This window comes from Cokeromyces recurvatus (genome assembly GCF_025118155.1).
Source record: "Cokeromyces recurvatus strain NRRL 2243 chromosome Unknown BX663scaffold_1, whole genome shotgun sequence".
NCBI classification, from domain to species: Eukaryota; Fungi; Mucoromycota; class Mucoromycetes; order Mucorales; family Mucoraceae; genus Cokeromyces; species Cokeromyces recurvatus.
Window position 1 is genome coordinate 1,624,892 of NW_026251387.1, and position 15,551 is coordinate 1,640,442.

Consider the following 15,551-nt stretch of genomic DNA (forward strand, 5'->3'; position numbering starts at 1 on the left):
CGTTGCTGAAAGATTATTTAGTTTAATCTCTATTAGATTTGTTGATCAGTCTGTTTAGATAATAGTCTGGGAAGCCTGTTTTAAAGAAATAATATGAAATCAACTAAATTCATTAATATACATGGAAGAAAATTGATACGAAGGTATTAGGTAATATAAGTTTTTATCAGTTTTTTTTTTTTTTGTAAGCTAAAAGCACAAGGTTTGTATATACTGTTCTATAATCATTAAAAAAAAAAGAAACGGCTCCTACAAGTCCTAAATATGATTGAAAAGAGGCTTTTAATATATAGCATAAAGTGCATATATATGCACAAGATTTGCAATAATATAACATAAATTTCGTTTTATATGAAAAAAGTATGAATAGTTTCTTTTAATTCTAGTTGTATAAATTATTGAACATTACAAATATTATTTTTTGTACTATTTAAATTAATTTTTTTAGATGATTTTTTACATTTATCATCTCGATTTGTGAATAGTTGGTCCACATTTGCATTTTCTTTAGCTATGATACTTTTTTTTTCAGTGGCCTGTGGTTCTTTTCTTGAAGATCCATTTGTAAGCGGCCGATTTAGTTTCTCAGCAGCGGGTTGGTAACCCTTAGAAGCAGCCCTACCATAATATTCCAAAGCGCGAGGAAAATTTGCATTAACACCTATGCCATTTTCATAGTACTTTCTATTATAATAATTGTATTATTATTTGCTTTGTCATTCATTTGTCATATATATATATACATACTTACCCTAGTACATATTCAGCTTGATCAAATCCAAGGTCTGCAGCCTTTGAACACCATTTGAATGCAATTTCTTTTTGTGCAGCCAGTAATCCTGGAATACCCTGAGAGTAAATTCGTGAAAGATCTAACATAGCACCTACATGATCCGCATCAGCTGCTTTGACATAATACTGATAAGCTTGCCATGAATCACTAAGCTGTCCTAATTTGCCTGTTTCCAATATTTGACCCATAAAATACAATGCATCTGGATAACCTTTTTGACATGATTTTTTTAAATAAGTTAGCGCTAAGGGATAATTAACTTTTTCATAAGATTTTTCCATTTGAGTTGCTGAATCTAAAGCAAGTTGTTTCGATATACTTTCAGCATATCTTAAAATTAAGTTAATGACATATTTTATAATAATATAAATATATATTTATATATGAAAGGGTACCTTTGAATACCAATACAATCAAATTCATGCGCGTAGATACATCCCAAAACAAATGCTGGTTCTGCTGAAGCAAAATCATTCATATCAGCTGCTTGTTTCAAATAAGCCATTCCTCGGGGAATATCTACTTTATGTTTCAACTGTCCACGTAATAATATTTTGGCCATTTTCTATATTATATTATATATTATAAGAATATATATTTATATATATATATAATAAAATAAAAAATTCATGTAAAAATATTTCTGATACATACATAAATAGATAGTGTATGATTTTCCTTTGCACCCTTCTCATAATACTGTATAGCTTTTGCAAATTTACCACGAATCTTCCATAACTGAGCAAGCTCGTAGTGTGCTTCTGTCCAACCTCCTTTTGAAGCACTTAAAAAACATTTGAAAGCTTTATTTTCTTGAGTTTTTTCATAACCTCGTATGACACATTCTTCTGCTTCTGGGCCCAATAAGCACCAACGTCCTTTAATGAATAACGCTTCTGGTTTTTTAGCTTTAGCCAGTCGCACAATCCAATAAGCTGCTTCTGAAAGTAAACGATGTCTTGTCTGCTCAGGAGTTTCTAATTGTTGATAAGTATGCCCCTTTTTCGTACCATGTATGCCTTTCTTTATAGTGTTGCGGCCATTTCGATTTCCAAAACCTGTATTCAAATAAATATTATTATGACTATTATTATTTATTTTATTTTTTTGATAGGTGGGGTTATAGGTTTGCTTTTTTTGGAATGAATATACTACCTTGCTTGTTATAAAGCTTAGCAATTTGTAGTAAATATTTGGCATAAGTCATTTGTATATCCTCATTTTGAGTCTTAAGTGCCATTCGACGGTAGAGTTTGATATTTGATTGAATTTGAATTAAGCTACAGGATGCAATACTCAATGAAGCTTCATTATAATTAGTAATTGTATCATTGTTCGTTTCCTGATTCACATGTATGTTAATAAAATTTCGTTCTGCTTTACTTGTATTTTCATTTGAAAGCGTCTCTTTCTGACTTTTATTTTTTTCCATTGTAGTAGTAGTAGTAGTAGTAGTGTTGGTGGTGGTAGTAGTAGTTTCAGTAGATGAATTAATATGCGAAACTTCATCCGGAACTTGAGCTGTATGATGAACAGAGGAAATAGGAATAGAAACTGTAGATATACGGCCCATTGATTGTTGCTGTCTCTCTGATGCACTACCCCAAGGGGAAGGTATTCTTGAAGCAGTAGCTGAAATTGGTGAAGCACTATCAGGCTGTTGGAAGTATTTTTCAGAAGCAAAAAAGGAATTACATGGAGCTTCCTCCTGTTCAACTGATGGTGGTATAGTTAAACGAGGCATTAAACTTGAATGATTTTGTGTAGTTCTTTGTTTGTTAAAATGATCTTGATCAGGTAATTTTGTATAGACAAAAGTAGATGGTAGTGGTACTAATTGATAATCAACGGAGGACACAAAGGATGGTATAGATGAACTACTACCATCATTTAGTGTACCACTACTATTGGCATTGTGTAATTCGGAAGATAAAAATAGAGTAGTAATATTAGCGCTAGCTGTTGCAAGATCAATATCTTCAGTTGAATCTGATGAGCAGTTCAACCTTTGTAAACATGATACCGATTTTGAAGCTTCAGACATATTAGAGATCTCCTCCTTGGACAGCTTTCGTTGTAATAATAGAGTATGATGTTGAACCTCATTTATATAATCTGGCTTATTTATTTCTGTATTCGTTATTTTCTTGGTAGATGGCTCAAAGGGCTTTTCATAATGCATCGTATCTTTAAATAGTTGAGGCCCCTGATTTAAGTGTGTTACTTGGTCTTTTGTTTCTGTTTTTGAATTCTCGGATCTACAAAGGGTTGATTCCATAGTTCTGAAAGTTGATATTTTCCATTCTTGGTTAGTATCGAAAGCTACATTATCATTTAGTGCGAATGGCCTATGATTAGTCGAGTCAATACTAATATTAATTGATTCGCAGGATGATGAGTGATGACTATTAACCGAAGAATAAGTGGTTTGATTATCATAATAGCCATTTGAATATGGAGCAGAGTTGAAATAATGTACTTGTTGTTGAAACAATTCGTCAGACAAAGGATTATGTAACAATTCTTGATCGGATTTTATATTTCTATTGTTGTTGTGTTCATTATAAACAATGTATTGAGATTCATTATTATCTTTAATTTCCACAGTTGTATTAAAATTTTTTTGAGGTAAATTAAAATTAACTTCTCTATTTTCTAGTTGAATAACGTTATCTCTGTCAATCATAGGCATAGGTGTTGTAACTGTCCAAGAAGGTCCTGTCACGACACCTCCTTGCCGTGTTGCGTGATTAATAAAAGGATAATGAACAGTGGTAGAATTGTTATAATTTGGAATTATTTCAGAGGTCGTATTCCTTTTTGGTGGGATTTGTGGTAAAGGCTTTTTTTTATGTATTGTGTTTGTTGAAGAATCAGAACAAGAAAGAGGAGTTGTATTACAACTACGATCATTAATTTTAGAAAGGTCTTTTATAATATAAATAAATGAATGAATAAAAATGAATAGATAAACATTAAGATAAGATATGAACTATGATAATACCTTGTAAATGATTAGTGCAAAGTCGTTCTTGATTATGTATATCTTCTGTAAAGAATGTAATTTTAGAAGGTAATCCATTCATCCTTAGCTTCTAGTACACAGTTAAAATAAAATAAAACAAATCAAAATAAAATAAAATAAAACACATTAGCAAATAGTTTAAATAAGCTTATTATTATATATATTTGTTAATAACAATGCAAAATATTGTCTAAATTTGGACATTCATGTTTTGAAGTTTTGAATTTGGAAAGGTTGCAACTCCAAAAAGACGGTTTTCTAAATTGAGTGGTGGGAACTAAAATCACAATAAGTATTCTTTTAAGGCCTAAATCATTTTTTTTTAAAAAAAAAATAGACTCACACCTCAAATATGTGTCAAGTGCTATACAACTGCTTCAATAAGACAAAAAAGAATAGTATTATAAGCTTTTAATACTTCAGTCCTTACTGTTTACAAAATTAGAGCTTCACTTAACCCTGTTTTCAGCTATTGATTCTAAACTGCGAGTAGGTAGACAATTAATGTATTTATGCCTTATTTCTACTATTTTATTATTTATTTTGTTAGTAGAAAAAAAGAAAAGAAAAAAAAAAAGAAAAGAAAAATTATTTCTTCGAAATGGTCTCTTTCGCTTAAGAATTTATAAATAGCTTACGGGTAATGATTTATAATAATGTGCTTACTCAAGTTAGATAGGGATTTTATTTTACATTTATCAAAATTGATCTTATTTGCAAGCCATTAAATACGATTGATTCTACTATATACTAAGTGTTCATCATCTCTAAGATCGTCTACGATAATATAGTCCTAGTATTAGGCGTAGTGATAATAGCTGAAATGCCGTTGATTAGCCATCCTCTGAAAAATGTTATATTAATATCAGGGCCTACTTCATCTATGAAATTATGGTTTTCAAACATATTCATCATATTAATATTTTCTCACTTTTCACTCAGTAATGTGTCTTACTATTATCCAAGGAAAACTAAATATATTTACTGGAGTTCATATTTGTTAGATAACATATATGGACATGAAAACTAGATAACATAAATATATAAATAATACATTTTGCTGTAATTAAAACCAGTACAATAGCTAAAATATAACATAAGTAGGTTATTGCATCAAACAGATGATTCTAATAACTTTCGAAATGTTTCCCTATAATAAATTTTTTAAGACTACTAGTAGCTCTGTACTTAGTAATGGATATACATATATTATTTTCGATATGTTCGTAATGAAAGGAAAAGGTTATATTACTGATTTTTTCATACCTTTGGCGCCCTTAGAGGTTTAAACAGCACTCTTTAGCCTTATAATTAGTAGCCTTCAATTACATATAATTCATAGAGTTGGACAAGCGCTTTTTTTTTTTTGGAAAATTTTCAAATAAAATGCGGTTTTGTCATTACAAAGGTGCACCATGTAATTGGCTTTTTTATTTAATAGCTGGAAAAGAAATTTGCTCAAGTATATTTCAGTTACATCCATTGACTTACGCTGAATCAGCAAACAAATATGATGAAAACAAAACAAAGTACACAAAAGGACGGATTTAATTTATTTAAAGGAATTGAACAGAAACACATGTAACGTAAAGATATGGATTGAGTATAAAAACACACAGGTACAAGTACGGCTGAAGAAAATAAATTTGTACAGACAAGATATAAAAAAGTTTGTAAATGTAAGAACATATAACATACGGAGACGCATGAATTATGGTATGAATGAGTGTTGTGATTTACAAATAAGTGAAGAATAAAAAATAAAAGAAAAGACGTAAAGAAGTAGATTAAGACTTGTTAATAAGTTTGAATTAAAAGTATGTTCTAAGTTTATTCTTAAATAATAGCGAGATATTTATACTTTTTGTGAATAAAGATGATGAGTAATGATAAGATACATAAATGTAACAAATTGTATTTGATGATATAATCATAGAAGAGAATATTATAATATCAAGAAGCATTATAAAAATATCCATATCTTTTGTATATTCATTTTCTTTTAAAAGTAGCTCATGTACTTTTAAGCGAGATCGATTATTACTTGTATACTAATTATTCTTATATTCTCTACTTGATTAAAAAAAGTCATTTTTTATACACTTATAATTAGTAAAACAATGATAAAAGATGTATTTTTAGATGCAAGACTTGTATTCATTATTTTCCATACAAAGACTAATATACTTTATATGTACATAGACAGAATTATTATGGAAACACACTAAATACTTTTATCTAACCAAATCAAGTTATAAATCTTACAACCATGACAGTTCTTAATTATCAAGGCCAAACTATATCAATCTAACTATCTACTGGATATATCTTTGGCCCTCTAATATTTTCCAAAAAGCTTTACCCATCTCCAAAGGATATAAATAAAGCTCCAATTTAGTATATCTTTTCTATTTATCGAATTTTTTAAATAAAAAGAATTTATACAACGTTTTCGTAGACTTTTTGGTTTTATTTTGCTTTACCTTTTTTTATTATTATTGTTTCCCTTTCCTAAACAATACTATACAACATAGTTATCGGTAATTACCACTAACAGCTATTAAAAGGGTTATAAATGAGCTCTTTCTAACTAATAACAAAAAAACTACATTAATAATATTGTGAAATAATGTAAAGCCGTTTTACATCATCTTAAGCTGTAAAGTCACGAAGTATTTTCAAATAAACATACATTTACTTTAGTGATGGTATGGATTAAATTTTAACGAAAACAAAAGAAAGGTATAATTTTATACTGTTCATTGATTGCTTGTCGTATTTGTAGATAACATAATAATAAAATAAGCTTAATAACCTCATATACAAAAATAAAGTTAAAAGTTAGAGCTGAAACCAAGTTACCACTAATCATAATTATAATTTAGCTATCAAATCAAATATAAATGATTGTCGATACATATAAGCTAAACTTAGTAGAAAATATATTACCGTATATAATACATCAAGATGAGGCATAGTAAATAACAGGAATAAGTATTTATCCATTACAATTATTGCATACATTAGATTGATCACTCAATAATATATAACACAATTTTATAAACTAATATAGCGTAAAAGGATAATAATATACAGTTTAGGATGGATAAAGCATTAATAAGACAATCATACCAAAAAGTATAAATAGTAGGCACTTTATATACATTATTCTCTTTTTTCTCTCAGTTAGTATTTGACTGAGCCGTCCTCGATTTATCAATTGCACTTTCTCAGATTGCGTAATTGTATTTTCTCGATTTTGACTTTTAAATTTCTTCATTTAACTTGGATAAGTTTTCTCTGAGAACTACAATATGTTTATTTTTTCAGGAGTAAAAATAAAAAAATAAAAAATAAAAAATAAAAAAAATAAAGACTATTCTTCTTTTTCTTTTTCTTCTTTTAAATGCATTATTACACTTTAAAAAAATAAATGACAGATATCGCTTATTATTACTGTTATAAATCTAATACTAATCCTTTTAATTTTAGCAAAGTATCTTATTTGATTCATAACTTTAGTGACCTATGTGAATTATTAGAAATTAACAATTTGTTACCATCTCATCCTCATTCTCTAATACAGCAAAGTGTACAATCTACAAAATATCTTGTGAGTAAGGCTCGCAGCACATATGAAAAAAGGCCCTCTTTACCAAAGCCAATTCGATATCATTCAGCAAGTACTCGGCTCACTGAAGGTCTTATATTCCGAGCTATACAACACTGGTGTTGCATAAGTTTTAAGGTTGCACCGATTGAATTAAGTTTATTACAAAAGAAGAATACTCCAAGGACAATACTCTATTGTGTGGCTGCTATCAGTATGATTACCATTAACGAGCAGCAACCAACAATGATAAGCAATGGTCGTCAACAACCTAATAATAACACTGTCAATAATAAAGCAACAGAAGATTTCAAAAGAGATAGTGCCTATTATTTTTATAAGAGGGCTTGTCATTATTTAGAAGAATTTATTTTCCCAGATAACGAAGAAGAAGATTTGCAATTATCCATCATAGCTATCCAGTGTTATTTTTGTCTTAGTTATACTGCAACCCTTTTACGTGTCACTGGAGAACAACATACATGGCATTATTTCGCTAGTGTTCTTTTAAAGAATAAAGTCAAATATGCTGATAGTTCGCCTATTTTAAGGAATTGCTGGTATCGCTGGTATTATATAGATGCTTGGTTAGCAATTTCATTAAATCAAGAATGTTTACTACCAGATAAAATCCCCTTCAAAATTAAAGAAATATCTGCTGGCATAAATCAGAATTATCATTATGATACTACTTTCCCTAACTTCAATCACTTCACAACGCCTCATCATGTAGCACAGCAGGAACCAACTAGACAGCATAATCATTGCTGTACGTCACAAGATTCCTATCTTCAATTTGCTTATTTTTCTCAGTACATGCGTAAATACAATAGAGCAATTCAGTCTTATACATTATCTTCAACATATGATTCATTAACGGCAGAAGTCAAAAGATGGTGGGATAATCAATTGAATCCAAGTTTACATCTCAAATTATGTTATTATTCAATGCATCTTGTGGTTTTATTTTCCCTATTACAACAAGATAATTATCAGGTTACAATTAACCTTTTATTAGAAGCATTAGATCTTACATTGAAGATACTTCAGGGTTTAGATGAAATTAAGATAATGAAATGCGACCTAAGTACTTATCATCATATGTTTTTTGCAATTCATCAAACATTGAAGGCTATCCTATTTCATATAAAAAGAAAGAAAACATTTATTCTATATCTAGAGAAGTTCGCAAAGCAACAATTGATCTTTAATTTATGTATTTTAGAAAGTATTGATATCTTTAACCATGATTTATATCAAATGAAAAGCATGGTTTCCAATATGAAATCAGATCTGTATAATTTAGGCTGTCTTGATAATGTTGCTACGCAAAGTCAACAATTAGTTTATGTCTTTAGAGCTGAAATTCCTGCCAAATCTGCCAAATCTGCCAAATCTGCCAAAAAAAAGTAGTCACATAATAATGAATTAAAAAAAAAAGGGACCCTTTTCGTTTCTTTTTAATATTGTTTTACCTATATAAAATGTTCAAATTGATATCTAGAACCTCTTTTAAAATAAACGTAAATAAAAAAGTAAAGCAAAACAAAATATACAGCCTCTTTTAAAAAAAAGAAAGATATATATATATATATAGAGCTCATCTTTTAAATATCAACACTACTATACAACTTTGACTAATAACCAAAAACTCCGTATTTTATTTTTTGGAACTGACAGTTTTGCGTCTACTCATTTAAGGGCTCTCATTAAAGAAAAGGGTAATTATGGAATTCAGAATTGCCATTATACCCGGTAATTGACCTGTTTTCTTTTCTTTTCTTTCTAGAACGTCAAGGTAGCTGCATTGCTACTATTGATCTTGTTTGTCCTCCTGATAGACGAACGGGTAGAAAACTCGAAAAAATAACTCCTAGTAAATTTATTTCGACATACCCCAGATTATTACTATTGTTAATATGCATACACATATATTTATATATATTTATATACATTTATATATACATATATAGGTGAAACAAAAGAAATAGCAGAAAGAAATAATATTGAAATCTATCATACACCAGCAGGCATAAAAACATTAAATGATTGGACACTACCAAACAATAAAGTATATGATTTAGGCATTGTAGTTTCATTTGGCTATTTTATTCCACCTCATATTATTTCATCACTTAATCAAGGCGCTATTAACGTTCATCCTTCTTTACTACCAAAATATAGAGGAGCTGCACCTATCCAACATACTATCCTTTATGGAGATTCAGAAGCAGGTGTGACCATTCAAGAATTAGATGATAAAGAATTTGATGCAGGCCGTATTTTAGCACAAGAAAGAATTAGTTTATTATCAATGAATCATGATTACCCAGTTTATTCAAAATTGAAAGAAACCTTAGCTGAGATAGGTTCTCGACTCTTAATTGATACTGTCTGCAATCTTTATGAACGTAAACAGAATGCTCAAAAACAAGATATTTCCCAAGCAACGAAAGCACCTAAAGTGAAGAAGGAATGGTCTGAATTAGACTTTAAAAATATGTCAGCCTGGCAAGCTGAACAATTAAATCGTGCTATTGGAGATCAATTTCCTTTACGTACCACGTACCATAAAAAGAAGAAGAATCTGATTGTGCAACTATTAGATCTTCATCTGTTATCATTTAATAAGAAGGAAACTATATCATTACAGCAGAGTGAACCTGGAAGTTTTAGATGGGATGAAGCTAGTAAATCCTTACATATAGCTTTCGGTGATGGCAGTGTTATTGCTTGTTCTAAATTAAAAGTAGAAAATAAAGGCATTATATCTGCAACTGATTTTGCAAATGGATATCAAGCTAAAGGTCAATTTGGTACTGAGTCTCCATTAATGCAAGACGATACCATTATTAAAAATAATATAAAGAAAAGATCAAAAATGCGTCGTTTCGATGATAGGGAATTGAATAAAACATAAAATAAAATTTGTCTTTAGCAATCTCAAAATAAATATATAAAAAATACATGCGCACGTTTTTTTTTTTTTTTTTTTTTTTTTTTTTTTTTTTTTTTTTTTATTTTTTTATTTTGTTTTATAATTAATTATAAAGCAGCAAGATCATCTAGTGATTTGCCATCTATACGATGAATAATCCATTCACTTAAAGGTTTAGCACCAAGTGCTTCATAAAACTCTCTTGAAGGTTTATTCCAATCTAAGCAAACCCATTCAAAACGTGCGCAATTTCTTTCTTTTGCGATTACTGCTAATTGAATCAAGAGACATTTACCAATGCCCATTCCTCTAAATTCAGGCTTCACAAATAAATCTTCTAAATAAAGTCCAGGGCGTCCTACAAAGGTAGAGAAATTATGAAAGAAAAGAGCCATTCCTGCTGGTTCAATAGGTGTATTCCCCTCATCGTTTTGTTTACCATAGGCGATTATGACTTCAGCATAACGATGTTCACCAAATAAGGTCTCCCGAAGAACATCTTCGGTTGCAATAACTTCATGTGAAAGCTTTTCATATTCTGCAAGTCTCTTAATAAAATCTAAAATAACAGGGATATCTTTAATCGTAGCTGGTTTTATTTCTATAAGCCCCATGGTTAAAAAATATAAAGTTACAGTAGAAAAGGATCTTGGTTTGTTTTCAATTCGCTTATTGAATTTTTTCGAATTCGCGCCTCCAAAATTTTATAATTTGCTTTCTATACTCGAGAATATTACAAATGTCTTTCTATTGAATGAGATGTTCATATCTCTTCAAATTTATGTCAGTAATTGTTTTAGTACTCTCATTTATCTGATCTTGATTCTTTCTTTCTTTTTTTTTTTTTTTCATTTATAATTAATAATAAAAAAGGGGTAATGATCCAATTAGCCAGTAGCTTCTCTATATAATAAAAAAGACTACTGTTTCCAGAAGCAACCAATCGTGGAGGTTGATCATTATGTGCTTCCTTTCACAGTCATATTTAACGAGAGACGTGAAAACTCCAAATGAAAGATACTCTCGGGATTGAATATTTTAAGTGACCAATACATCCAAATAACTTCACTGGGGGATTTATTATTTAGAGTGACCATTATCCGGAGAATATCACTGACGATTTATTGTTTATAGTGACCAATATCCTCAGAATATCACTTTCATAAAGAAAGAAAAGAAAAAGAAAAGCAAAAATAAATTTTTTCTTCCCCTATTTATATATTTTTTTTTCACATAAACAAAAGGCTTCTAATAGGCACAGTGCTTTATTGTGGCTTATTGTTTTCTATTAGAGAATATGACTCTGTTTAGATCATCATACATATTGAATGTATTACAGCTTCTCCTTTATTTATTTATTTATTTATTTAAACGGAGCTTTTTCCCCCTCTGTTGCTGCTTATATAAATTTTGTCTATTTATAGACTTCAGTATAGTTGACTCTATTCTTTGAGTATATAAAAGGGCATTAACAAGTAATACTATGTAGAAATATCTGAGTGTAGCTTGTATAAATGTACACCTTTTTTTTATCTACAGTAGTGTCTGAAATAAAAAAAGTATTCATTTATCTCTTGAGTTATTATAGTTATTTGCTGTAAGCTGTGATGTCAGATTATCTTTTCTCAGTGGACAATTTATTCTTTGAATAAATAAAGGGGAATGAAACAATAGAATAAATACTAATTGTAGTCAATGGAGATATATACCATTGAGTATATAGATATACATATTCTTTGTACTATTTCGTATCGTACAGAAAAATCTAGAGCTCTCTTTATTTGGAGGTGTAGAAAATGCATATCTAATAGAAAAGTATATAAGAAAATGCGTGTCACAAGCTGATGTTTCTTAGTTAAATAAGTAGATCATCATAAAATTATTACTCGAGAGATTCAAACTAGATTCTCTTAAAACTTTTCTAATCTACTTACTTCATCGAATAATATCAAAACATATAAGAATTCGTTATTTATAACACATTTTATTCGGTCGTTCACTAACACTTTTACTTTTCGGTTTCACGTCCTATTGCAGACTACTTCCTTCTGTAACAATTCTTATAAATATTCGTCAATTTAATAAAAGTCATAAATAAAAACAATTTGACTTTTAAGACTATTGTTCGATCCTCTCATTGACTTTATTAGTCTTTTTATAATTTTTATATTCTGATATTTTAGTAAAGATATTACAGATGTACTGAAATTTCCCTTCACTCATTAAATGAATTTATATTTAGATTCTGCACCTAAAATTCTTTCCTCTTCATTCTAATAAAAGTTCCATTGAGTCTTTTTCATTTCTTTGATAAAAAAAAACCCCTTATTATAACACATGCTCTGTGTACTTCTATCTTTTGTTGCTTCAACGTATGTTGATGGACACACATAATAAATACCCAAGCAGATCTCTTATGCCACATTATATACTTTTATCTTTTGGTTTTTATTTATTCCTTTTAACTGTGTTAAAGTTAACTTACATTACTTCATTCTTAAAACAGTTATTTACTTTAATGTATTCTCGTTATTGCATAAATTGTACACTTGTCACAAACTGGTTATTATTTCCTAGTAGCTGTAAAGTTAGCGTCAATGGACAAAAGATTATATTTAAAAGGCTGAAAAGAAAAGGTATGAGAATATAAAATAAAACTATTTTTGATTTATGTATAATTTATTCTAAATGGTATTGTAGAAGTATAAACATGTATGATTTAATTTAGTTTTCGTAGATCAAAGAATGAATAGAATGATTACGAGCAACAGTCTTAACACCACGAGGAAACCATAAAGCAATTTCCTTTTCAGCATTTTCAACAGAATCAGAACCATGGCAAATGTTACGACCAACTTCAATACAGAAGTCACCACGAATAGTACCAGGGGAAGAAGCCAAAGGGTTAGTTTCACCCAACATTTTACGACCTGTCTTAACAGCATCCTTACCAGTCCAAACCATACCAACAACAGGGCCGGATGTCATATATTCAAGCAATGAAGGGAAGAAAGGCTTAGACTTCAAATCACAATACTACACATTATAGATAGTTTTTTTTGTTATTACTTATTTATTTATATTTTACACATCATACTCTAGACTCTTTGTTATTATTATTATTTCAGGTAATCTTGTATACTTACATGTTCTTCGAGGAGCTCACGAGTAGGATGGATAAGCTCAAGGGCAGTCAATTGATAACCACGTTGTTCGAAACGTTTGATAATCTCACCAACAAGACCACGTTCAACACCATCAGGCTTAATCATAATATAAGTACGCTCCATCTTGAATATATTGAAAACTAATAATAATAAAAAAGAAATGGAAATAGTAAAAAAAAATTTTTTTTATTTATTTATTTTGAACTAAATCTTTACAATAGCCCCCCCCCTCCCCGATTTTACTATTTGTGTAACAATCTACGCTACTGCTATATTTAAAAATCATTTACATTATTCAATATCAAAGTTTTTAATACAGTTAACATTTAAATATGTATTTTCTGGCAAGAGTATTCTCTATTTAAAAGTTTATGTGTATAGAATGTTTCAACTTTATTCAGCAGAATCATATGTCTACGTTTCAATAACCATGTGAAGGTAAATATTTACTTTTCTTTTTCCTGAATATTAATATGACTTATGAAGTTCTATGATAAAACACGCATGGCCATTTCAAATCTATAATAAAATATGTCTGAGTACCAGAAAATAGAATAGCTTTTTTTTTTTTTTAATACATATTGCATTCATTATCTTTCTTACCCCATAAATGTTACAGCATTAACAGGAGCAGCACGAAGTAAGCATGGGCCGATACCTCTGAAAAATCCAGGTACACCTTCTTTAGCAAATGTTTTACGAGCACAATCAAGAGTAGAAGAATATTGTCTTGTGTGAGTATCAAAACCATCGGTCTGAATTTTAGACTTAATAGCATCCATGGGATAAATAGTAAACCACATAGCATAGCCTGCTGCAGCTCCAAAAGCACATACTTTCCAGGTAGGTAATTCAGAGCGTTTTTTTAAATTATTTTCCTTCATAGCCCTTTGAACGAGGTATTCATACGCTAAAAAATATGCACCATAGCCTTGAAATTCACGTGCCATTGTAATAACTTGACCTTTATAGATACCAGAAATACCATAAGATTGATAGATTTTACGGATACAATCAAAAGGCCCATTAAAGCCCGTACCTATCTGTACTTGAAGTCTTGTACGTATATGTTCCACAGGCCCTGACACAAACGAGTTAGCTAAACCACTAATTGCGCCGGAGAAATAAAGTTGCCCATTGCTTAAAAATTCACCATCTTGTAATTTTTTATGATTCATTCTAGTAAAATAACGTTTCATGGCTTCAAGTACAACAAACTGAATGGATACACAAGCGCCAATACCAATTAAAGGTGTCATAGTACCCTATATTTATTTTATTTGAATTTTTTTTTCCCAACAAACAAGTATTAAAAATTTCCATTTAAAATTTTATACCTTATAAAAACCTTTAAAGCCTTCATTAGAATGTGTTTTTCTAACACAATCCATCATGCCTGTATATAACGGTGATGTAGTTGATTGTGTTTGAAGACGCTAATATTTTTTTTAAAAAAAATAATAATGTTAGAACCTTTGATCTAATATTACGGCATCATTAGAACTATTTTTTTTTTGTACTCACAACTTTCACCGTGTCAAAAGGCTTAAATAAAGTATATTTGTGTATTATTATGATTATTATTTTAAAAATAAACGAAAACAGAAAAAGTTTTATATACACGTATTTGTAGTTGAATAAAAATGACTTACTTGGCCAACAAGAACCTGGGCAATACCTCCTACAGTACCACTTATGCAATCCTTAACAGCTTGCGACATACTTTTTTAAAGAAAAAAAATAAGCGGGGATTTTAAATAAAAATGATGATAGATCAAACAGTTTAAATCAGTGAATATGTTTTTTACCCAGGTTTGATTTCTGTAATTTCAATAGTCTCTACAGTAAGTGATGACATATTCAAGTCTTATATAATATATTTATATATTTGTGTATATATTATATAAATTAAAAAACAAAGTAACGTTAATAAAAGAAAAAGAAAAGGAATAATTAAACTTAAAAAAAAAAAAATGGCCTATGTACTATGCATCTCCGATTGTGGGGAAAAAGAAAAT

At 29.5% G+C, this 15,551-nt stretch overlaps 6 protein-coding genes across 6 annotated transcripts; 2 read left to right on the top strand and 4 right to left on the bottom strand.

The window, feature by feature from the left end:
* Positions 1-747: 747 nt before the first annotated feature.
* On the bottom strand, positions 748-2,225 carry BX663DRAFT_426006 (uncharacterized protein; the record flags this gene model as incomplete). The annotated part of the gene is made up of 4 exons (XM_051522517.1): positions 748-1,052; positions 1,199-1,358; positions 1,448-1,770; positions 1,946-2,225. 4 exons carry the CDS (start codon positions 2,223-2,225, stop codon positions 748-750), a joined length of 1,068 nt encoding a protein of 355 aa, XP_051388077.1.
* Positions 2,226-7,211: 4,986 nt separating this feature from the next.
* Positions 7,212-9,112, top strand: BX663DRAFT_20115 (uncharacterized protein). Its single transcript, XM_051521741.1, has 2 exons — positions 7,212-8,951; positions 9,026-9,112. Exon 1 carries the CDS (start codon positions 7,252-7,254, stop codon positions 8,839-8,841), a length of 1,590 nt encoding a protein of 529 aa, XP_051388078.1. The 5' UTR covers positions 7,212-7,251; the 3' UTR covers positions 8,842-8,951; positions 9,026-9,112.
* On the top strand, positions 8,742-10,400 carry BX663DRAFT_492964 (formyl transferase; the record flags this gene model as incomplete). The annotated part of the gene is made up of 4 exons (XM_051525295.1): positions 8,742-8,951; positions 9,026-9,149; positions 9,218-9,304; positions 9,402-10,400. Coding segments are annotated over 4 exons (1,206 nt in total), but the record flags the coding sequence as incomplete, so codon positions are not given.
* Positions 10,401-10,437: 37 nt separating this feature from the next.
* Positions 10,438-11,236, bottom strand: BX663DRAFT_492966 (acyl-CoA N-acyltransferase). The gene has a single exon (XM_051525296.1). The coding sequence runs from the start codon at positions 10,978-10,980 to the stop codon at positions 10,474-10,476; it is 507 nt and encodes a 168-aa protein (XP_051388080.1). The 5' UTR covers positions 10,981-11,236; the 3' UTR covers positions 10,438-10,473.
* Positions 11,237-12,795: 1,559 nt separating this feature from the next.
* On the bottom strand, positions 12,796-13,676 carry BX663DRAFT_492967 (nucleoside diphosphate kinase). Its single transcript, XM_051525297.1, has 2 exons — positions 13,513-13,676; positions 12,796-13,402 (listed from the first exon to the last, which is right to left on the bottom strand). Exons 1-2 carry the CDS (start codon positions 13,654-13,656, stop codon positions 13,091-13,093), a joined length of 456 nt encoding a protein of 151 aa, XP_051388081.1. The 5' UTR covers positions 13,657-13,676; the 3' UTR covers positions 12,796-13,090.
* A 181-nt stretch (positions 13,677-13,857) lies between these two features.
* Positions 13,858-15,464, bottom strand: BX663DRAFT_464643 (mitochondrial carrier domain-containing protein). Its single transcript, XM_051524022.1, has 6 exons — positions 15,342-15,464; positions 15,186-15,255; positions 15,058-15,078; positions 14,871-14,969; positions 14,137-14,798; positions 13,858-14,052 (listed from the first exon to the last, which is right to left on the bottom strand). Exons 1-6 carry the CDS (start codon positions 15,389-15,391, stop codon positions 14,022-14,024), a joined length of 933 nt encoding a protein of 310 aa, XP_051388082.1. The 5' UTR covers positions 15,392-15,464; the 3' UTR covers positions 13,858-14,021.
* Positions 15,465-15,551: the final 87 nt, after the last annotated feature.